Source organism: Haliotis rubra, unplaced genomic scaffold (genome assembly GCF_003918875.1).
Source record: "Haliotis rubra isolate DU_JTF1 unplaced genomic scaffold, ASM391887v1 Scf144, whole genome shotgun sequence".
NCBI classification, from domain to species: domain Eukaryota; kingdom Metazoa; phylum Mollusca; class Gastropoda; order Lepetellida; family Haliotidae; genus Haliotis; species Haliotis rubra.
This window is the reverse complement of record NW_025765381.1, coordinates 953,264-978,009: the sequence shown is the minus strand read 5'-3', so window position 1 is coordinate 978,009 and position 24,746 is coordinate 953,264. Positions and strand designations below refer to the sequence as shown.

At 40.6% G+C, this 24,746-nt stretch overlaps 1 protein-coding gene across 3 annotated transcripts in view; it reads right to left on the bottom strand.

Moving 5' to 3' along the window:
• Nucleotides 1-573: 573 nt before the first annotated feature.
• Nucleotides 574-24,746, bottom strand: part of LOC124269329 (long-chain-fatty-acid--CoA ligase 1-like) — a 54,009-nt gene continuing 29,836 nt past the window's right edge. For all 3 annotated transcript variants that reach the window (XM_046704342.1, XM_046704340.1, XM_046704343.1), the window contains exons 12-21: nucleotides 24,198-24,280; nucleotides 23,708-23,858; nucleotides 23,260-23,332; nucleotides 22,584-22,672; nucleotides 19,433-19,549; nucleotides 16,381-16,434; nucleotides 15,754-15,843; nucleotides 8,461-8,562; nucleotides 6,858-6,929; nucleotides 574-2,785 (exon numbers count right to left, since the gene is read on the bottom strand). In XM_046704342.1, the coding sequence (XP_046560298.1) occupies nucleotides 2,645-2,785; nucleotides 6,858-6,929; nucleotides 8,461-8,562; nucleotides 15,754-15,843; nucleotides 16,381-16,434; nucleotides 19,433-19,549; nucleotides 22,584-22,672; nucleotides 23,260-23,332; nucleotides 23,708-23,858; nucleotides 24,198-24,280 (972 nt within the window). In that variant the 3' untranslated portion in view covers nucleotides 574-2,644. The remainder of the gene's footprint in view (nucleotides 2,786-6,857; nucleotides 6,930-8,460; nucleotides 8,563-15,753; nucleotides 15,844-16,380; nucleotides 16,435-19,432; nucleotides 19,550-22,583; nucleotides 22,673-23,259; nucleotides 23,333-23,707; nucleotides 23,859-24,197; nucleotides 24,281-24,746) is intronic.

Genomic DNA, 24,746 nt, shown 5'->3' with positions numbered 1-24,746 from the left:
TCAAGAAGGCTCGTCCCCTATTGAGGAAAGTTATGTTGGACAACCCACTCAGAATGCACATGCGACTTCGATCGCGAGTACTTCGGTCAAATAATCTTTCAGGAATACATTCTGATTTTACATACGGCTTGTATCTACGTTTATTCCCAAGGTACATCAAATTGTGTTCAGTCATGTATTACATCATTGTAAGTCCGATTTAAATAGCACCTAGAATATAAAGTGATATATGGGGGAATCGTTGTTGGAAGTACTCATAGGAGTGGAATACTGTTTTAGCGTTTTAGACGGAACCCAGTCACACAAAAAAGTCCGAGAGCACGGGACCAATTCGGCTTACCTCATTGAATTGAATTGACACAGGCTCCAAGAAACATTGGGTAATGCCACTCGATGGGCAACCAGGTCTCCTATTGAGACCAGCCACTTCTCATCAGAATCTACTAATCAACGCGACACTCAGTGCCTATTTCACTATAGATCCTTAATTCAGTATGGATCCCTGTTCACTATGGACCCCCCATTCACTAATTCCCAGTGGGAACATTACCACAGACAACACAACAAACTTGGTTACAAACGTTTAAATATATTTGTTCTATTTCCACCACTGACGTGGCATATTTTCAAAACACATTCAATGCACACTCTCACACCAATCATCGTGGCCATATATACATTGTATTGGGACTCTCCTTTGCGCTAATCTGACATATTTAACAATGTAACAATATGTTATATATTAAATAAACTCTATTGCTAAGAAGGTAAGCTCTAAACATACTTTGGGTATTCGTTTTAAAATATTGGTAATATATTACAGTTCAAATATATTGGATTCTCTGAATATTGTTAGAAATGGACTAAATAAACGGACTTCACACACTGAGCACACGTGGGGAATCGAACCCGGGACTTCGGTGTGACGAGCGAACGCTTCACCCGCTAGGCTCCACTACCAGCCTTGGCGCTTTGATAAACACAGCAACATTCAGAAGAGATATGGGCGAACTGTTCTCTAAACAGGTTTTAGCCTGCAAGCCGTTTTGTTCTTCATTGTAAGAATGCACTATCACATGAGTATGTTCAGGCCACTGAACGCATTAAACTATCAACGTGAAAAAGGTCTGTTTTAATAGTCAATAAAAATAATATAATTATTATGCTTTCATCAAATGAAACTGGCAATGATTCAGCGATAACGGGGTGAGTCTCTGTGTGTATGTTGTATTGTATTGAGTCTTTGTTAACGCAGACAAACCATTATCACATTTTATCAGTGATGATTTATATTTTCTTCACTAATAGACGGGGACAATAACAATAATGATAATAGCAAAAGAGGGAGATCAGTCATTATTGTTACCTGGGGTGGGGGTGGGTGGGTCAGAGGTCTTGGCAACCTGTTGAAAGGCCAGATGTGATTGACAAGGTTCTTGAAAAATCTGGCAAATATGCGAATCTTGCTGACGAAATGTCATGCTTGCATCCCAAGTTACCAAGATGTGCTACACCCCAATGTTCTTGGTCATTGGGAGATATACAAGTTTTGCTGCCAGGGACACAGGCCTTCTGACACTCTGGGTAATGAGAAAACTGCAGTGTTGGGGAGTATAAGAAAGGTTCTATGTGGGTGCAACAAGACTGCGCTTCCTGGGAGAAGTGTCACTCGCTATTTGTGCTGCGTGGAGAGGGGACACGGGCCCTGAGCTGATGATGTGCCTGACCTGTGCCAGGACCCCCCAAGCCCTCTGCTGCATTCATATATTTTATTCTGTAAATAATATCATAATAATTATAATGGCGGCATACATTGTACCGAGTTCTGTCTTCGAGCGTAGATGGAGAAAGCGCGGTATATACAAATCTAATCACGCAGAGTGCATGTCGTGGTCCATGATCACAAAGCCTTGCCAGAGGAAGTGATCAATGACTTGGGACTCGCCATCGGTGACATCTGATACAATATGGATAACAGTTGTACCACGCCAACAGCGCTGTAGGGAGCTGTATAAATATGCTGTCACTATATTGAATCTGTCTCAACGGGTCTCTGATGACGTCAATGATGTGGTTAAATGCGGTAACTATAGTATGCTTTGTTATACACCTTCTATTCAAACTACACGTTGTTCGAAGGGACCAAAGGCTGTCATGGTTTATATATAAACGTCTCTTCTTGCGTCCAAAATAAACACACATATCACACAGTATGGCCAGGTAAACTTTGGTGTTAAACTTCAGATATATATATATATGGAATTCGAGCTGATATATCACATATACTGTTGGAAATGGATGAGGGAACACATAGCAACATTAAACTAGCAGTAATATTGCAGCTATTGTTTCGATGGTGAACATGTAAATAACAGCCTGGACCCCTTAACATTGGGACTGAAAATATTATCAAAGTGGCAGAATAATATCAACTGCTGCTTCGTTGAGAAACTCATGAATTTGACCTATTACTTTGGGGTAAACATGGTATGACCACCACACATTTGCTATCATTCACCGTTATCTTGTGTCTTTCGATCAGTTTATTACTTTGTTAGCAACTATATATTGCCTTGTCACGAGGCAGTAACGACATTAGTCGTATATCTAGTAGTATGGCCAACGCGCATGCGCTGCTGTTGTGTCACATGTTGTTCTTCTTGTAGAGCTCCTCCATCACAGACTTGTACTTTAACCTCAGTTGAGGCCGCTTGGACTTGAACGTTGGCGTCAGGAGGCCGTTATCCACTGAGAAGGGTTCGGATTGGAGTCGGATGTCTTTCACCTGAAAAAAATATGAAAGTGAGTGAAAACCCCGATTTTTGTTTGCTGTTTAACGCCACACTCAGTAATATTCCAGATATATGACGGCGGTTTGTAAATAGTCGACTCTGGGCCAATAATTGACATCATGAGTTTCGATATACGCAATGTGTCAACCAAGTCACAGAGTCTGACCACCCGATCCCGTTATTCGCTTCTTACGACAAGCATGGGTTGCTGAAGATCAGTTCTAGCCCGGATCTTCACGGGTGTAATGGTGAGTGAAATCCCCCATGATACAGCGAAGGCCAGATGGAAAAGAACTGAAACCGCGTGATAGAGTGAGCGAAACCCCACCAATAGCCTTCATCCGTACTACCGGGTACCCATGTCACAACGGAAAATATCCTAACATAAAACGATCAGCCGATTGGGTTCAAAACCAACAAATTTCTTTGTTCACCATTCAACAGAATGGAAACGTTACGTTCTATAACAGCTTATTGAATCAAATGGTTCAAAAGAATAGCAGAAGGTTGAGGTGGCCACGACCCTGTATATGTTTAAAACCATTCAGTGTATGTCTGCCACATGAAAAGTACACGCTGATATACGTTCAAAGGAAGCAGCAGACACAACGACGGACTTGCATCACTGATGAGACAGTTTCAAACTCATTCCACAACATCAAAGACCGCTGGTGTACGTTCGTCTATTTCCAGTTATACACTAACGTTAAGATTGTCTCCTCCAACTTCATCTTCCAGGGACATCTCGTCATAACAGAATGCCATGTTGAATGTACTAAACACCGACTACTCGCAATAAAGCGAACAAGTGACACTAAATCAATCAGTTCACGACGGGGAGTGGAGGTCAAACGAAGTGTCATCACTAAAGTCAAAGGGAACTTGGCTGTAATTGTGTCTGTGTCGAGAGACGAACAATGTGTGGTGCCAATTTCTGGAGTCCCCTGCCGTGATATACTGGGCCCTTTTCACAAAGCTATCGTAGCGCTACGACTGCCGGACCTCCTATACTGTAACATAGACTTCCGGCGATCGTAGCTCTAGGACAGTCGTAAGTCTATGTTACAGTATGGGTGTTACGATCACCTTAGCACTACGATCGCTTTGAGGAACGGAGCCCTGGATTGTCGCTAAAAGCGACGTAAAACTATATTCATTAATTGTGCTGCGACAATATGTGTAGAAATAATCACCACTTACTATACATTTCCATGAAATGTATCTTAAGAACAATCGTATCCTGCAGTAAGTTTCCGACAAAACATTGTTCTTGTTCGCAAGTGATATGCAAGTATTCAAGTTAAAAAACCGTAACCTAATCACGTTTCACAGCAATAGTTCTTTTTACTGCTCTTTGACATAATTCCTCTGCCCTTTTAGTGGTAGTGGGAATGGTAAACGTCTTTGAGAAAAATGCCATAATCTTGTTCAATCAGCTGGTGTCATTCCAGACGCAAAACTAGATCAAGTAATATGTACATAATTAATTATGGACGCTTGTGACTCCATAGAAGTAATGATGTCTTTTGTATATAAAGGGTGTTTGTCATTCAAAATGTTAAGGATTGTGTGGGTGTATGGGGACAATATTGCTCTCACGTCAAGGCGGTTCACTTAAATGTTATGAAAAGGTCCAACTTCAGTTCAGCTCTGTACGAATATGATGCTAACAGACAAGGTGTCATATTCAGAGTGAGTGAGTTCAGTTTTACGCCGCACTCAGCAATATTCCAGCTGTATGGTGGCGGTCTGTAATAATCGAGTCTGGACCAGACAATCTAGTGATCAACAACATGAGCATCGATCTACACAACTGGGATACGATGAAATGAGTCAGCCAAGTCAGCGAGTCTGTTCAACCGATCCCGTTAGTCGCCACTTACGACGAGCATTGTATAACAGTGTAGCAAATATACTGAGCCTGAGTTTACTTAGACTGGAACTCCCGACTGAAACTAACCGATACTGACTAGTTAAGTCATTAAGATATATAAAACATGAAATATCAGTGTTAATTATTTTTAAACCACTCAGACCACCACATTTTGTGTGGAGATCTTGATGATCTGGCATCAATACTTGAGACACCACACTGCAACTGCTTGTAGAACGTCCCTCACCTTGAGGGTAGCATTCCATTACCATTGAAAACAGCTACCAGATAAATCATTTCAAACGATTGGTTTTTAATCTGTTGAATAAAGGTTTGCACGCCAGCGCTAATCTTCCAATAATGATGTTTTATCACTTTCTGATCTATGGACTGAATCGAATTACGTCAAATTTCACAAAGATACGCCTAATTGGGTAGACGTCTGCCCTTATTGCATTTGTGTCATTCCGATGTATGCTGAATGTCAGGTGCCGGAGAAAGGCGATAGGTCACGAATGATCACAATCCAATCACGTTACATTAGGTTGAAAGAAAGGTTGAACAAAGGTTGAATGGAAGGTTGAACGTATGTAAAACCATGTTTCGAGATAATTGATACACCCTTAAAGAAACTATCGAAACAGAAATAAAACAATATTTATCTTACGTTTTGACGGCTGATTTAAAATGTAAGGACAAGCGAAAGAGTGTAGTTTCCCGGAGCTGTGGACAGTTTTACCACGGGTGTTGGTTGGAGGAGACACTTATGTATTTGTTGATGTTCACGAGAAAGGGTATGGTTCAGACAAACCAAGAACCATAACTAAGGGAAGTAACTCTGCACATTGCATTCACGATTGTACCATCCCCGTCACGTTAAGCCAAGTAATGTCAGTAGAAATTATTTTCCTGGGAACCATTGTATGGATAGACTTGAATTAAACTTTAATGTCGCATCGGTATTATGTCAGCAACATAGCAGGGGAGATATATGTCGTTCCACACTAGGGACAACATATAGCCTACCATGACACCGACTATATCCCCGCGGCCTGGAGTTACGTCTTATCAAACTATGCTACTCAAGTAAGTTAAGGATCAAACGATCCGAAACCACCGCCCTCGCTTTTCTCTCACGGACGCACGCAGAGACTGACAGTGTATAAAGCTCTTATTTACGGTTCCATGTTAAAAAAGCAATATAACATATCTGTCCTTAACAATCAGTGGCGAGTGAGAGAGTGAGTGTTTAACAGCAGCGTAAAACCATATTCACTCATGGTATGGTTTTACGCCGCTTTTAGCAATATTCCAACTTATCACGGCGGGGGAAACCAGAAATGGACTTCACATATTGTACCCATGTTGGGAATTGAACCCAGGTCTTCGGCGTGACGAGCGGACGCTTTAACCATTAGGCTACCCAACCGCCCCGGGTGTTGATAACTGCAGTATTTCTGCCATATCATGTTGGCAAGACATAAGAGATTTCACAGGTTTACCGAGTCGTCGGCATGACAAGCCAAGCACAAGTCCTCACATATGCAGTGCGTAATTTGTTTTGCCGCTTTGAGCAACACGCCAGCAATTTCATAGCAATAGATAGTAGGGCTCTCACGAGTACTCGGGTACTCGGGGCCGAGTTGGGTAAAATAGGACTCGAGTCACTTGAATACATGATATGGCAGAAATACTGCAGGGTCTAGCCAGATGGTAGATACGGGTTTTACACAGAATCCGGGCTTTCGGGGCAAGGACTGTCGTTTAAATATTAAACCTTTACGAGATGTGGGCTGTTTATATCATATAACAATATCTCAGTAAATTTTGAAATCTGACCCTATCCAATTCTTTCTCACGTCATCTGACATTTGCGCGTTGTTTCCCCATGACTCAACCAGTCAAAGATTGTCTCCCTTGTGGACAGCGCCACCACAGCCATTATCTAACCAGGAACGGATACTCTGTCCGATTACCTATGAGAGTATCAACTCTCAGAACAGCTTCGGAGTTGTCAAAGAACTTGTAACAAGAGCCACTAATCACTTTGCAACCCCCCATTAGACACAAGGATAACAGAGCTGTAACTGAACCCATAGCGAACGCGATGATAAACATATCTTCATACATGGCGACTAATTGCGCGATCCCGCCGTTTGAAGTAACCCCATGTCTGGCTATAAACGCATCACCTGTTCGAAGCCTTTGAATCCGGCCTTCTTCCCTTGATCCAACATGTCTTTGAGGATGATATCTTTCACTTGCTGCAAAGAGAGTGATTTCATTAAATATATTACACGGACTGACGACAAGTACAGGCATGATTCGGTAACGGTCGGCTTGTTGGATATAGTCGCAATAGCCCGAATTACGCAGGGCTTATTCAAAGATTGGTTGGTTGGGCGGTTGAATGATTGTTGTTTTACGCCGCACTCAGCAATATTCCAGCTGTATGGCGGGGGTCTGTGAATAGTCGAGTCTGTACTAGACAATCCAGTAATCAACAGCATGAGCAATTGGGAAGTGTCAACCAACTCAGCGAGCCTGACCACCCGATCCCGATAGTCGCCTCCTACGACAAGTATGGCTTACTGAAGACCAATTCTTACCCGAATCTTCATGGGTCTATTCAAAAGACGTAATGGTGTATGTAAAAAGTATATCAAGTTAAAAATACATAATTCGTATAACTGATTTTTTAAAGCAATGACCCAATTTATTCGTTCATCCGTCCGATTTCACCACAACAACATTCAGATTAACAGGGTTTTATTGTATCGTCAACACGATAAAGTGCTCAAACTGGCAGGCGACACTACAGTGCAAAATACTTCAACTATAACAAATGTGTTGCTGACTAAATGAATGCTAATCTCGAGTGCGTTGATCACAAGACTGAATGTTAATAAACATATCATTGTCATAAAAAGGGAAATATCTAATTACATTTGCTTTATGTGTACTAATAATCTCTTCTTTTCAATTTTCAAAAAAATATATTATTTACTGTCGATGCTTTAGCTAAGGTTTAAAATGCTAAATCGTTTTAATTGTTTTTCACCTGGTATTGCAGAATAGTGCTGCCTTTCAGTCATCACAAAAGCAAAATGAAATATTTTTAACAATAACTGAACAATTCAAATTACTGTTTACCAATAAATCAATCATATGCACAGAACCATTCCTGATACAGGAACACATCTACCCTAAAGCGTAGAAAAAGAAACATTCTTGTAAAAACGAAAGACAAAATAATATTGTTCCAAATTCATCAAAGATGCTCTGTTTTGATGCAGTTGCTAATGGTAATCTGTTGGTCTCTATGGTTACAAAGTCACACCTACAACCTTGAATATAACAAGACGAGTCAGCCGGATTGTGAGTAATCTGGAGGTCTATAGTTTCGGGCTATAACACGCGTTACGCCACGGAGACGCCGTCCGGGTCATTGATTCTGTCTGAGGCTGCTGTGAAGATGCTCGGGATATATTTTCCCTATTGATTTCTATTGATCCCGCTCAGATACATCTAAATGATTCTAAAGTACCCACGCCATTGTCTCAATACAAATATATTCAGCCGGTTTCCTATAGACCTATATTTCACAAGGCAACCTCCTCAAATTCGACCAAAGAAAAAAATCATCAAAGAATCCTTCGAACCTTTCGCCAATTACATTTAACGAAAGGCAAATGGACTACCTTCTCTCATGGAAGCCGTAATGGAAACAATGGAATGTGACAGCTTCATTTAGGGGGTGTTTCTTTTCACAGAGTGCCTTTTTCCCAAAATTACCTCAGATTTACAAAGCAGTTCCATGTCGACTGGGAAGCCATTGTTTGGTGCCCAAAGAGCCATTACCTCGGCGTCCGGAACGACAATGCCCATGCAGCTCATCTGTAATACAAACATAACGGGGATGACTTGTAATAAGTTACATAGAACATGTACAATACATCAATGCATTTGGACTATTCGAGACATAAAGACTGTATGTTTCTCTCGACAATGGTGACAATTGTACACGTACTTACAGAAGGGGAAAAAGAATCGAGACATAAGTCAGTGACATATGAAAGTTTATTGGCAAATAGTCAACAGGATAACTCAGTTATAGCTTCATTATAAGGAACCTAAACATAAGAAATTATCAGCTGCTGTGACTTTTGCTGGAATGTAATTTCTGTGTTAAAGTTCGTATCTTTGTTTAGCTTTTTATGTTCTACACTGTATCATTACTAGTTAAATTTACATTATATTAAATTTTTCAAACGTCATTATTATAACACGTGGTCTAAATCTATTCCCAAAAGCAATTTCAACCCACTAGATGTGCAATAAAAGTGACGTCAAAAGATGTACAGAAGCGACTTACCAAGACAATGCATAATAATACAAGCTACAGTGAGAGTTGATCAGATTATCTAAAACACAACGTCGTGGCGAGTGCGTTTTATATACAGTCGTCCCTTTGAACAGTGTTTAGTTATGTTACAGGGTGCCAAAGAAGGAACCCAAAAATGAAGCTACTTTGGTGAAACCCAGAAGCACGGGTATGATGCTGACCATGAATCATTGGTCAAACAATAACCACAGGTTTCAGGTAGACTCGCAGCTCTACCCAGCCGGTTCGTGCACCACTGACCACCAGGCCCCCTTGCTTTTAGAGAACGGAATAGACTTCACGCAGTTTACTAATCCAGGAAATTTAATCTTCGGAACACAGAGTAAGTGGTTGTGGTTTTACGCCGCTTTAGCAATATTCCGGCGATATCACGGCGGGGGACACCAGAAATGAGCTTCACACATACCCATATGGGGAATCGAACCGGGTCTTCGGCGCGACGAACAAACGCTCTAACCACGATCCTACCCCACCGTCCCTCGGCGCGAAGAGCAAACGCTCTAACCACGATCCTACCCCACCGTCCCTCGGCGCAAAGAGAGACTGCTTCAACCACTAAACTACCTCAACAAGAATTTGTAGTTGTGACATACACGGTAAAGACGTTGAGATGCCTAAAAATTATCTTACCATCATCGAATGTACTTTGATTGCCACACATGCGTTGTTTAAGTCAGTAGACAAACAAAATAGGTTCCAAATGACCGCGAATTGGTCCAACCTAGCTCTAATGAACCTAGTAAAACATGTCTGCTTTTAAACCGCCCTTAAAATTATACACTGGATCTACATGCAACCGAACAATAAATAAAAGCAGAGACAGATGGCCGCTAATTGGTCCATCCTAGTCATAATGAAGGTGGTAAAGCATGTCAGCTTTTAAACCGCCCTTAAATTGTACATTGGATCTACAGAGTAGATGCAGCCGAACAATAAAGAAAACAAGAGACAGACTTTAATATCTTGTCTTCCTGCACAGACACCGAATTCCTGTAAATACCAATCACGTATGCAGTTGGGAGCAGTGATTCCGTTAATACGTCATGGAGAGTCTACCCATGCTTCTCCACAGACAGTTCCAGCATTTTATTCATGGAACAAGGCTAGTTTCCTTACATCTCTGTATACGAGGAATATCCAGCAACACATGTCCCGCAATACGTTATCAACACAACAGTATCCCGAATTGCGGCTTGGAATTGAGCTATCTATCACTTATTACGGTCCATTAATGCAGTGCCACATATGGTCCAGCTTCCAGACACTAAACCTTGGGTCTTATCCCAGCGTTTGTGTTATCTTGGTTGGCCATGACCGGAGTTTAGAAAAGCCATATTAATTTCGGCTTCTTCTGCTGAAGGTATCACGAAATCAGGTGATCTTTCACATCGAAACCAGTATTCGAGTATCTGGCTCTCTTCAAGTAAAGGCAATACTATTGAATGTGCTTGGCGATAATTAAGAGTAGACCTCTCAGCTTCACGCGGGCGACATTGACCGACTCGAGTTTCCTACAAGAGGGAAATATATTGGGAGCCTTGTGTTGATAATAATTGGATCACACGTTTGACAGATCCCGTACAAATGGGGTCTCGATCTCCGTAGATTGATAAGGGTCTGGCGCACCGTGTGCTGATCCCAGGAGGGTGCTGGATGTTAAAAGCCAGGTCTCTGTAAGGAAAGGAAAAACGTTTGCGGAACTATTCTGCCGAGATTCAGATGGCGAGAAGCTCGACTTAATCATGGAACTAAGAGACTCCGGAGTCTCTTAAAGACGGTACTAAGGAACCATTCTTTGACACGTATCCTACTGCCACTGCAAGAACTTCCCCGTTAGACAATCAATGCTACTTAAGGAGCTACGGATTGCCGTTAAGCACAAACTTGTCATCAAGACATTTCAACTGTTACATTCTGCACACCGATCGTATTTGTTTTGTAGGGTCCAGTGGTACTAAACGATTACCGAGCTATGACACTGGTTGTACGGCGAAAACAATCGAGAATAATAACGCCGGGTAGCCTTGTGGTTAATCGACTGAAGAACCTGGTTCGATTCCTAACATTGGTACGCTTTGTGAAGCCAACCTCTCGATTCGAGACATTATAAGGGTACTATTTTTGAGGGCATTATCATTTGCAGAAGCCCGCGGTCTTCCATTAACTGAGTTGAAAAAGACCGAGGGCTTCTGCAAATGATAATGCCCTCAAAAATAGCATTACCGTTATTATTGCTAAAATACATGGAATTTGTGTTGAAAAGAAAAAGGAAACAATGAAGGAATTTGACTGTAAGTTTACTCAAAACCAACTTCTGACTGCCCGAATGCAATTACGTCATCGAACAATTCAAATGACGTCACAACAGAAAGTGACGATATTCGACCTTGGCCTTTAACAAGACCATAGTCTGCAACATGTCAAACTATGTCAGTGTTCGGTTTTGGTCCAACAACAACGTTAATAGTGCAATTGTTATGGTTAGCACAAGCAAGAAAGCCAATATTATAGCTATTTAAAGCTGGAATTCGGGTTGCTTTAACTTGTTTGACCCAGAATATCTGCCAGTCCAAAGCCAATGTCGAATGAACCGACGCACCCACTATGACGTCACTTGACAACAGAACTGATAGTGGCCCGTCGTTAAGGTTGAGCGGTCCAATATCATTTGCAGAGGCCCGCAAATTTCTGATAATAGGAGGGCCGTTTCATGATGATTCCATGTGTTTTAGCTATAAAATGCAATAATTAAACAGTCCAGCTAAAAAGAGTTTGGCTGTCATAGAGTTCGTATAGTACAAGACGCGTTCTTACATCATCCCTCACAGAAATAACTACATATGGAACAGCCAATAAAACAGTCTGTAATATTTGGCAAGCCGAGATTACTGCAGTTTCTAGCGACAAAGGAAGTCTCTTGACTGGCATCAAACTATATATTCAACAACTGTTTTTCCGTAAAATATGTTTAGAGACTTCATGTTGGTATAGCTCATAGTCGTTAGCATTCAGATTCAATAATTTCTTGCGAAAGCAATATTTGCAGATGGTTCGCAATGTTTGCATTAACACGGCCTGTAATTATGTCTGTTTGTGTGTGATACTTGAAACCAATAGTTAGGAGCCCTTGTTTTTGCACAAAACCATAAATATTACATTTTAAACAAAACACGAGGCTCTAAAACATGACTCGACACTTTATATGTACATCGTGTATGGTATAGTCTGGTTCGCAATGCAACACGTGATCCGCCATGTAGGCCTTCATCGTGTTGATGCCAAAATGTTCTTTGCGACAGTGCCAAATGATATATGATCGCTTTGAGCAAGTGGTCATTGAAGCTACACTGTGAAATGTATTTCAATGATCACCTGTACTGCTATGTTGTATAAAGATACTGAATGTCTAGACATATTTTCTACAAGACCATATGAAAAGATGAATAATGATTTTTTTTATATTCCCCTATATAACTCCCTCCTTCACGTCCGGCAATATCCCCCCAGCTAAGCCATTTGTGTCTACATTTTCCACCTTTTGGTGTACAATCCAGCACGCCCTTTCAAGATATTTTATGTTTCCAACTCAAACGGTCTTTTATCAAGGGGGCGGTGGGGTAGCCAAGTGGTTTGAGCGTTCGCTCGTCACGCCGAAGACCCGGGTGCGATTCCCCACATGAGTACAATGTGTGAAGCCCATTTCTGGTGTCCCCTGCCGTGATATTGCTATAAACGGCGTAAAACAAAACACACTTACTCTTTGATCAGGGTTACAACGTTCATTCATAGTAAAGCATTCAAAACGATTTACGAAAACACATGGAAGACAGTTCCAAATTGATAAGGGTCTGGCGATCCCAGGAGGGTGCTGGTTGTAATTATATTTACACGTTCCCGTTCGTTAAACTTGACTTGTCTGGGCATGTGTTTGTGACGTATACCACCGGAGGGGAAGCAAACTTTTTCGCGAATAGATAGTGAAAAGTCGATCCCGATTCCATGCCCAAGGACATCCTGAAAGACATTTTGGCCATCCAGTCGGCTGTACATGGAGGTGACATATGAGATCAAGGCGACCCACTACGCCCGGGCTGTAAGAGAAACGTGATCTCAGAAAAGAACCAGTACCTTTTGAACTCTTTAGAAATGTGTTTTCCCTTGCTTATAAAAGAATCCCATCCCAGTAACCGACATTTCTAGTGATTTGTCTATAATCATGTATCACTAAAAAAAGAGTCTGATAAGACTTTCACTCAGAATTAGACTGGAAGTTTTCAAAATGGGATGCTATCCCGTGGGATGACAAGAATAGATAATGCCGGTTCCTGGAATTGTCGTGCATGTTCAAGGCAAGCTATTTTGATTGGCGCTCGTTATATCATTTAACATGAGACGTGGTTTAAACCAGGTTCCACAGCTTGGATCTTAGTTTATTGATTTTCAATGTTCGCCCGGCAACACTGATTCACTAAATTGCATCACGGAGTTTAGTTGTTCATGCCATACTCATGGATGGGTAAAACATGAAAAAAACGCCAATCCCGACTTGACATTCTACGTGTCAATTACCGTCAGGAAGCTACGAAAAACGAGTGAGTGAGTTGTACAAAATGGCGTTTTTCGGTCTGTTTATCACAGCGTGGCATCTCAAGGTCAAACGAATAAATGTGTTTGGTTTTTATTTAAACATAAAACTTTAGAGCCATCACTTTCGATTATCTTCTGAAACAGATTGATCTGGGCATAAATGGGAAAATAGTGGGGAACATTATATGAATTGATCACTGAAAGTTAGCGATGACACAAGGTGTTTGTGAAAAGGGTAATAAGTACCGATATCACTTGCCACTCACAATTTAAAATATATGAGTTAAAACTATGTGTCATGATACGTATTAACATACTTTCAAGGGCCGGCCCATGGGCGAGGTATTTTAAATTTTGAGGTTTGGAAAACATTCTTTCATCCATAGCATATATTCATGATAACTGCATGTTGAATTATGTCAAATCTTTTGTCAGAAACTGGCCACAGTGCGGAGAGATTCTGGCGTTTTGAGTTTCCACAATTAAATTGGGACGTGTTATATAAAACTGTCTGTCCCCAGCTTAACGCTGCGCGTGGCGCAGTACTCCAAAAAATAGGTCAGTATGGAAAGTGTTTTTAAAATTTAAAAAAAAAATTTTCAAATGACAGGCTATCGATGGAGAACTCGTCGAATTTACGGTACTGGCACGAATTACTGAGAATAAAAAAGACAAAAGTAATAAAAGTGACAACAGCTATGGTGGAACTTAAATGTTAAAAAGGTTTAAGCTTGATCGGAAAAAAGAAACCTTAGTCTATCCTCCCACTTTATAACTCGAAATGGGAGGGAAGACCAATGTGAACAGGTTACAGACGGTTACATTCTTGGAGAAACCCATGACTTCTGGCTTGGAATCATTATCCTCGAGAACGTGGTCACAAAATACGTTCAGGAGATTCTTGAAGCCAAGAGCTTTAACCTTGAGTTCGGTTGTTTCTACTTAAGGCCTGAGAGGCCTTGTTCCTTTGCTTTCTCAGGAGATTGTAGGAAGAATACAAATTGATTTGTTCCACTTTGTATGCGTTTTTCGTAATCCAATCCCATTATGGTCACAAACCTGGATCCATTAACGGAATTTTTAATTCTGGATTCTATCTTAAAGGTGCAATGTAACTGCTGATCACGTTGCCTGATAAACCTTAAAAGTCCAAAATGGCATTGTATTTTTATGACCTTTTTTTAAAGTGGGATTTTTAAATAAGACTTTTTGTAAAAAAAGGTTAACACAATTTTGATCCCATTTAGATATACTGGGGCTTGTCATAATCGATGCAACATTTTTTGTCAGAAAATATAATCTTTTTAGCATTTGATTTTCTGTGATTAAGTTTTAACTCTCCGATCTCTGTATACAAAGGTTTAAAAGTGTAGTTTTAATGTGGTATTTTCAGAAAGCCAAACGTATCTGCGGACAAAACATTCACAGGACATGTTTTTCCATTCCGCGAGTGATCAGTTCATTTAATTTTCACGGCTATTTTGCCATTAACGCCAGTTGGAATCTGTTTCTGAGGACAATCTAGACTGATTATTCCCTGGTGTTGACGGTTTATATTGACAGAACTCCCTAAATGGTTGACACACGCACACCGAGATTCCAGGATCCTGATGCGTCAGAGAAGCAAACAAGCATTGGCACCCGTTTCCACATGACCATAGGTAAGCATTAATATACTTACACAGTATTATTCACAATACAAAACACACCAGTCTGGCTGACGTACGGACCATTTCAAACGAACATGCCAATGTCACAATTACCAAAGCCATTGCCAGTGCGAAAATACTACGTACCGATTTCAGGATACAAATCAAACCCACATTGAAATTTTGCCAAATATATTCGCATGGTGATCCAAGGACCAAAGTACATCAACCTATCTAATATATAATTGTCCCCAAGGGCCCGTTCCTCAAAGTGATGGTAGCTCTAAGGTGATCGAAAATCCCATGCATAACAACATACGTTCACGTAGATTTACGAAGGCGTAGAGCTATGGTTCTCTTAGTGGAACGGAGACATAGAAGTCATAGCAGTCCAGCAGAACACGTCTCCCATCGGCCACTCGAGACATTTGTTATTGGATTACCTACCTTTAGGCTGTCACCATCTATGAAGACCTGGGCCACGAACTCGCTCCGAACATAGGTGGCCTCAATCTTCTCCGGGGCCACGTACTCCCCCTAGAGCGACAAACACGGGTAAATGAGGCTAGGGGCTTGTGGTAATCAGCTCATCCCGCTCCGCTTAACGCATTAGACACACTCACTGATTCACGTCATTACTGCAGCAATATAACCCATCGTATAAGACTCCTCTTGGAGCTAGTTTTTGCGTTAAAGCCGCTTTCTTCTATACGGATTAGAACGGCACAATGGCTACGAATCAGTTTTTCTCGATTGATGTCACGGTTCTACAAAGAAACACATTACACGTTCGAAAACATATTGTTTCTTTGTGCGTAGGATGTTCGAAATCATCCATAAATGCTTTGGATTCTATGTCGCTTGGAACAATATTTCAGTTAGATAACGCCGACTTAGTTAAAAAAACCCTCAATGACCCTGTTCACCGACGCTTACAACGTTGGTGAAGTCCCCGGATATAAGCAGTAAACAGTTTTAAATGTCAGTAAATGAACTTTACAGAAGTGCAAAGAATGCCAGATGAGGTAATATCCAGAAATCTCACAATGGCCGAGAGGGATTTTATTCTCTTACCTGTGCCAATTTAAATATATGCTTCTTCCTGTCGATCAGCTTCAAAGCGCCGTTCTGAGGAGGAAAATAGGGATATATTATAGATTCGTGGAGACTGGAAGTTGTGGATGTTAGTCGACTATAACGACTGATTCATAAATGACTTGCATATGTGTGTGCGTGTGCGTGCGTGCGTGCGTGTGGTTGTTGCTTGTATTAGTAGAGACGTTCGTAGTGCTAGACAACGTACATTCATTGCCAGTCTGCCATTGATACCCAACACATTATACTAGTCCAGTCCTTGTCCTATCCCGTTATTACCAAGGCAGGGAAACAACAAATACCATCTCCAAAATACCGTCTTTTGGTGAGAGGCGGCTGGGAATCGAACCAAAGACCTTCCATCCGGGCACACATTGAAAACACAGTTGAGGCGATTTAACAACTGGTACAACAAACAATCATAAGTACGAGGTTCGTCAAAATTCGTGTTTTTAATGACAACCACCACTTATGTTATGTTTTCATTTAGACAACGTTACGTTACGACTTCAATTTCGTTTCCCCATCATACTACGACCTTTTGTTCCATGATCAGCTTTTATTAGATTTTACACTTACTACAGTTATAAAATAAATACAAAGTTATATATTTTCCCCTAAACCCATTCAATATTTATTGAAAGTATATTGAAAGGTAAATATCTCATTGACTGCATGTGTGATAATATTTCTGATTTAGATTTGAAGGCTCGGGGAGAAAATCTATTTTAATACCGCCCCAGGACCAGGAACACTGTTGACCAATAACCATGGTCTATGATTCAGGGCATGACGACAAACTACTTCATGAGTCCCATTGTCAGTAAAGAAAGGTAGTTTCAAATTAAGTTACCTTAACGAAAGGAAAAAGTCGCAACGAAAATAGACTGGGATTTTGCAAAGAATTATGGTCTTTTTTTCTTGTCAAACAGTTTTGAAATAAACCGTTCCACAATAGGCCAGTTGATAATTATTCCCCACTTCTATGAACATGTAAAGATGTAGGTACAGAAATGTATGTCTGTATGAGATAACAGGGCAGATAATGTCACACACACAGCAATATGTCCGGTTTATGGCAGCGGCCTGTAAATGATCGAGTTTGGATCAGACAAACCAGTGATTGATGTTATGAGCAACGATCCACGCCGTAGGGCTAAGCTAACCAGGTCACGGTACAGGTAATGAACACGCTATCAATCATCACCTAGCCTGACCACCTGATCCACTTAGCCACCACATTCGACCACCATAGGCTGTTGGGGAAGAATTCAAACCCAGACTTCTTACAGGTCAACGATTAATGACTATTGGGAGGTCTCAATGAGTCATGTACAGTTTCATCATACTTCGAATCCGTGGTTGCTCTAGCTATCAACCACTGGTTCACCTGACCCAGATTCCACTATTACAAGCCATCGTAGTAACACTGGAATAGAGCCAAGGGCAGCGTAATACAACTTTCATCTACACCTACTTAAATGATAATCACGAAATTCCCAATCGCATCCTGTTCTAAAAAAGCCCAGGACAAGAAACTCGAAATGTTGTTCAAAAGGAACGACAAGTTGGTTGTTAGAAAAACAGTCTTGTAACCCCTGTCCTAGATTCCAACTGACAGCAAGCCCAACTTCATTACATCGCGACAGAAATAAATTCTTAATGGCCCCTTGAGGGTGCCTCTATGTGAGCTAATTACTTCCTCAATAACAGGCCTACTGAATTCGCACCGGAATCCCATCTCTGGAGTTGCGGCATCTGATCACAGACATATTAATCAGACGCTCTAGAGAATTACAAAGTTTTTATATACATTAAACACTCAAAATTATTGATGTTAGGAAACCACATGTTTTAATTACATTTTTTTCCGGATTGCTAGCGATGAGTTTGGTTTGGCGCCGCTTTTAGTAACATTCCAGCAATGTCTCGGAGGGGACACCAGAAATGGGCTTCACACATTGGACCCATGTGGCAAATCAAACCCGGGTATTCGGTGCCACGAGCGAAAACTTTAACCACTAGGCTACTATGGCTTAAGTAACCAGTGCAACTTGGAGTAGAGAAACCAATGGTCGAACCCCACTGTTGCACCAGTTATATGAGTGAAAGTCTGCCTAATTGGTCACATTGGCAAAGTGAGCTTCACGGAATACCGAGGGATCGTTTTTTTCAAAATACTCTTGGGGGCAATGGGAAAGCATAATGGTTAAGCATCCACTCGCCGTGCCAAAAATCAAAGTTCGATTCCCGACAATTTGTGAAGCCCATTTTATGGTGTTCCCCGCCGTGATATTACTGGAATATTGCTTGACGGCGTAAAACCACACTCACTCATACTACTGTCAGTAGTAGTCAAAGAGCCTGAAAACTGCTTCTGGACTGTACGATTCTTAAAACAGACATAGGTTTTGATTCAGAATCTCAAGTGGGTTTTTCCTTAACATTGGAACACAATATAATCAAACGCGTTTTGTTATGTTACCCATGGTGTGTCAACTTGATGAGGAAGGAAAGCCTGCAAAGTGTAGCCTTAGTCGTTCACACTTTGATAAACCCACAAACAAGCAGGTTCCGTACTAACAAACCGAGGCATTTAACCATGTCGTCTCTAGGAATCGAACCCACGATCAAAGGTACATAGTGAGTGAGTGAGTTTAGTTTTACGCCGCTTTTAGCAATATTCCAGCAATGTCACGGCGGGGGACACCAGAAATGGGCTTCACAAAGGTACATAGCATGCCTCGAGGCGTAAATCTGCAAAGATGAATTCAAGTGCCTTGGACAAATTGGTCATGTGTCCCGTTAATGTGAAAAAATTAACCCGTCTCTTTTCTGCAAACATTTATCATCACTGCTACCACTATTCCTCTGGTACTAACTGCTCTAAGTTTAATTATTGATAACCATTGCTTTCAGCGCTCGCATCGTTACATCACTCCCAGCCTACTAAATAACAGCCAGTGTCGACATTAAAATGTCATAGACAAAGCACATCGTGATTGATTGTCACGACAGATAACAGTCTCACCGGAAGCCACTCGCCAATATCGCCCGTATGTAGCCATCCATCCTTGTCGATCACCTCTGCCGTCTTCTCGGGATTCTTGTAGTACCCTTGCGACACATTTGGACCGTACACACAAACCTGCAAAAAACAATGACCTCGTATATAATGAGTGAGTGAGTATGGTTTTACGCCGCTTTTAGCAATATTCCAGCTACATCGCAGCGGGGGACACCAGAAATGGGCTTCACACATTGTACCCATGTGGGGAATCGAACCCGGGTCTTCGGAGTGACGAGTGGACGCTTGAACCACTAGGCTACCCCACCGCCCCACGTACATACATGTAATGAACTCACGCCAGACCCTTGTCATCAAACATCAGCATGAGTTTGCTGTTTGGAAATTGCTTTTAAACACGGAACATATATCAATCGGTAATTGAATATGGTTGTCACTGTGTCATTCATTCACAGGTTCATGGAAGTGTTCGCGAGATGTTGATAGCTGATAGAGAGAGATGGTTATCAAATATGTAGTGGACTCCCGAAGGACGTTGTGGGGGGATGGAATGAACACGGGGTGACAGTTATATAACAGGAGAGCAATCAGCTGGAAACTTTTCAGGTCACTGAGGAGGAATTAAATGGATACCTTCTAAAGACAGTGCAATGCTAGGCAACCACGACACAGTGCATATCCATGCAACCATAACACGGTGTATATCAATGCAACCGTGACACGGTGTATATCAATGCAACCGTGACACGGTGTATATCAATGCAACCGCGACACGGTGTATATCAATGCAACCGCGACAAGATGTATATCAATGCAACCGCCACAAGATGTATATCAATGCAACCGTGACAAGATGTATATCAATGCAACCATGACAAGATGTATATCAATGCGGTTCACTCCCAAAAGACAGACCTCCCATAAGACAGACTCAATGAGTACAATAACTAGCTGAGCCACGCTGTCCACCCCTATTTTATTAATGAGCTGGCCTAAGAAGAGCAGAGCATGTCCCATCCTAGAAATGTCTGCCCCAAGCACTTCTAGAGGTTGTAGGAAAAACAGTCATAGGAAAAAATTCATTGATTTGAGGAGGAAAATAAGTCATAAACTAAAAAAAAAATCAGTATTGATAATGTATTTATTCAACAAGTCATAACAATATTCTCATCAGTTTCTCTGAACCACATTTGAACCTAACTTATAAAATTAAAGTATTTATTCAAGTATAATACAAGTGTAAATAACTGGAGAATAGGATGTTATATAACAGTTGTTGTTGAATTAGTTTTTGAAAATAACTGGAGAACAGGATGTTTTTATTACTTAAGATTATTTGATGATGAAAGTGAAATAGTATTCATAAAATACAGTATAAACAAAGTAAAAGGAGAATGGGATGTTTTATAATATTTATTTTTCCCCATGACTTTTTTGTTGTTGTTGAATTAGTTTTTTCAAATAACCGGAGAACAGGATGTTTTTAGTACTTATTATTTTTCCCATGACTTTTTTCCAATGACCTTTTTTTCGCTCACCCTTCTAGATGGCTACTTGTATGCCAAGAACATGGTGAAAGGAGAAAATGATGATGTTCAAGTGACTTTCCAATAAGTGTTATCTGTGCACTGACAAACATGTGATGTAAAGTAATATGGTGCTTGGTCTCATAGTGAGTAAATGAGTTAATATTTAGCGTCACATCGGCAATATTTCAGAAATATCGTGACGAGAAAAAGTTAATTTATATCAATATTAAAATCAATAAATTTAGAACATAAAAAGCTGTCATCGAAGGACAGTAAAAATACTAGAGCATCACAGATATAAATTCAAAACTAGTACGCTATCATGAAAATTAAATCAGTATAGACAGTACAAAATATAAACGGGCTATAGATCACCAACAACTGAAGGTAGATCACCACACTAGGGTCCATGGGAATTTACAGTACTTTTGCTACCTGCATGGACCCTAGCAGGATTTACACCATCCCTTCAGCTTCTGGCGATTATGCTGAGTTTTAGCCATTATTAAATATAACAAACATACTACAATTAAAAGTTTGGTAGAGCTAAATTTACTTTGATGTTTTGGGACTTACGGCTTGGTCTCAAATGTTTAATAGGTACACGTATATACATTTTGTTTTTGATAATATTCACAAGTAAATGTGATCTGGCAAATCTATGTTGATGTACATATATGTTCATGCAATATGTCTTAATTTAAAAACCCCAAAATAATTCATTACATGAATTGATAAAACTATAGTTAATACCTAATGTTGTCTTATTTATCAGGGCACATACCATTATTATCAAGGGTACAGCTTAATTAAGCCTTATGCAACCAACAATAAAATGTATTGTTTTAAGCGTCTGTCTTATGGGGAGATACCATCAATGCATGCATGACATCGTATAGTGTTGGAGGAGTGGGTATGTATTGATGATGCAAAATGTTCCTCTATCATTCTATTATATTTACATGTTGAATGTAATACTATCATTTGGATAGCTCACTACCCTGTTGAGGTTATATAATCAAGCATGTATCTTTAATGAGATAAGACAAGACATGAGTTGAAAGGAATATTCTGAAGGACAAAAACTAAAATGGCGGTTTTATTGAGCACTCCAAACACTCGAGTAATCAATATTCGCAAGAAGCGTCAATGCAAAATATACACTGATGGCATCCAGTGTTCTGTGACGGGGTTTATTAAAAACAAACTCTTTTCCAAGAAGAGCAGATCCATTAACTCTGGTGATGTGACACAGTGCAACCAGACATGTCCTGTAAACCAATCTTGTCAATCCATGCCTCTACCGTGTTCAATCTTTGCATTAAACGTGGCACTAAAGTCCGTATAATGATCCTAAAGGAACTTTTCAAATGCATCTTAGATTTATAAACAATTCTGAAAAATATTGCCAGTTAAACATAGATGGATCTTTGGTATATTTCATTCATGTCAATTTTGGCGTGAACTTGCGTTTTCAGTCCATGTACGTATCGATGTAAAATGGTCTCCTGTAGTAGACTGGTAATACAATGTTGTATAAGCACACCAAGGACACGAGAACGTGGTGTTGCCTTGTATCAATCTGCCCGACTATTGCATTGCTTCGACGGTAAGAACTGGCTTACCTCCCCTTTGTTTTCTGACGCCAGGTAGTTCATGTCCGGTACGTCCACCAACTTGACCAAGTTACACACGAACGGTGACCCCACGTGACCTGTGGACATTGAAATATTCGTGCTTACTCGTTTGTTATTAAACATACTAAATAAATAAAGGAACACAGGAAAATTCAAGTGTTCCTTTCATATTTTCCAATGTTCATCACCAGCTGTGAATAGCGCTGTGGGAGTAAATCTGAGAATACATAAAGGAACACTGCCATGAAGTGGTGCTCCCTTATTTGTTTCCCTCAGTATATAACATAGATTAATATAAACACACACGAGAAACCACAATCACGAAAGACTTATTCGAAAAAAATATACATTAATAGAATTGGTTTTGAATGAATACATTTCAAAGAAAGCGCCAACGACATGCTTATGAAGTACATTTCCATAAGTAAGTGATAATTTGGGGGAGTCAAAAATTAAGACGCAATTATAAGGAATCAAATTGGAAATAAATATATATTGATAGATATCGAACGACGGTCATCAAATATGTAATTAAACTGTCTTTATGATAAACTGTTTTTTTTATACCAAAGTGTTAATCTTGTAACAATTATTGACGTCTTAATTAAAGACGTCTTATTGAGGGGGATTTAATATGCCTGTACCCCGTTATACAGTGTCATACCTGTTGTATAATCCCCCGGAAATTGCCCAGTGACACCTGACACAGCCTCGGTTTGACCGTAACCTTCAGCAACCTGATTGTGAAAAGGGTAGCCGTCATCCTCATGTTTATTACGTAAGAATTAACATATATGTCACTATACCCGTGAAGATGCGGGTTAGAATTGGCCTCCCATGCTTGTCGTAAGAGGCGAATACCGGGATCGGGTGGTCAGGCTCGCTGACTTGGTTGACCCTGTCATCGTATCCCAATTGCGTAGATCGATGCTCATGCTGTTGATCACTGGATTGTCTGGTCCAGACTTAATTATTTACAGATCGCAGAGATATAGCTGGAATATTGCAGAGTGCAGGGTTAAACAACAAACAAACAAAACAATTCATGTGTCACTGGAGATGGGTTTTCCTGGAGAAAAAGAGTGGTCGTGTTGGGGTAGGTCAATATTTACCATGCAGCCAAGGGCACACTTGAAGAAGTCGAGAGTTTCTACGGGTATTGGAGCCGATCCTGTTATCATTAACTCCACCCGTCCTCCAAGCATAGCCTGGATCTTGCCAAAGACCAGTTTGTCCCATATACTGTCTCGGCGAGCTATGCCTCTGTAACAGACATGAACGCAATTATGTAACACATTGTGAATGACTGGTTTAATGACTGACTGATGAACGCGGTGATAAAGCCAAAACGTGTATTTCCTATTTCATCTCATTCATGAATATGTTAGGTAGAGGTCCTTTTCAAAAACTTTACAACTTCAATTTACTATTTGTTCTTTGAGAAAACGTAATTTGCAGAATTAGGGGATGTTTATCGGAAGAAAAGTGAATAAAGTGCAGTCAGTACCGGGGAGGGATAGAAGCTATTGCCTCGAGAAAACAGAGGTTGGTGGTCAGGAAAGTACATATTGTCCACTATGCTTTTAACAATGAAGTACTTACCTCCTGACCTCGCTCAGTTTGCTGGACACTGCCCAGTGCAGCAGGCAGGACTTGATGGTGCTGTTCTTCACACTGGCGTACACCTGAGCAGTGAAGGACATTCGTTTACCTAAATGTTGTGTAACATAGGTCGCCGAATGTGTTCTGCTTAAGATTGGTCATTGAAAGTGTACTTTGTAACACTGATCGCCGAAAGTATTTTGTGTAAGACTGGACGTTGGAAGTATTTTGTGCAACATTGGTCGCCGAAAGAGTTCTGTGTAACATTGGTCGCCGAAAGTGTTCTGTGTAACATTGGTCGCCGAAAGTGTTCTGTGTGACATTGGTCGCTGAAAGTGTTCTGTGCCAACATTGGTCGCTGAAAGTGTTTTGCGAAACATTGGTCGCTGAAAGTGTTTTGCGAAACATTGGTCGCTGAAAGTTTTCTGTGTGACATGGTCGCTGAAAGTGTTCTGTGCCAACATTGGTCGCTGAAAGTGTTTTGCGAAACATTGGTCGCTGAAAGTGTTTTATGTAACATTAGTCACTGAAGAAAGTGTTCTGTGTAAC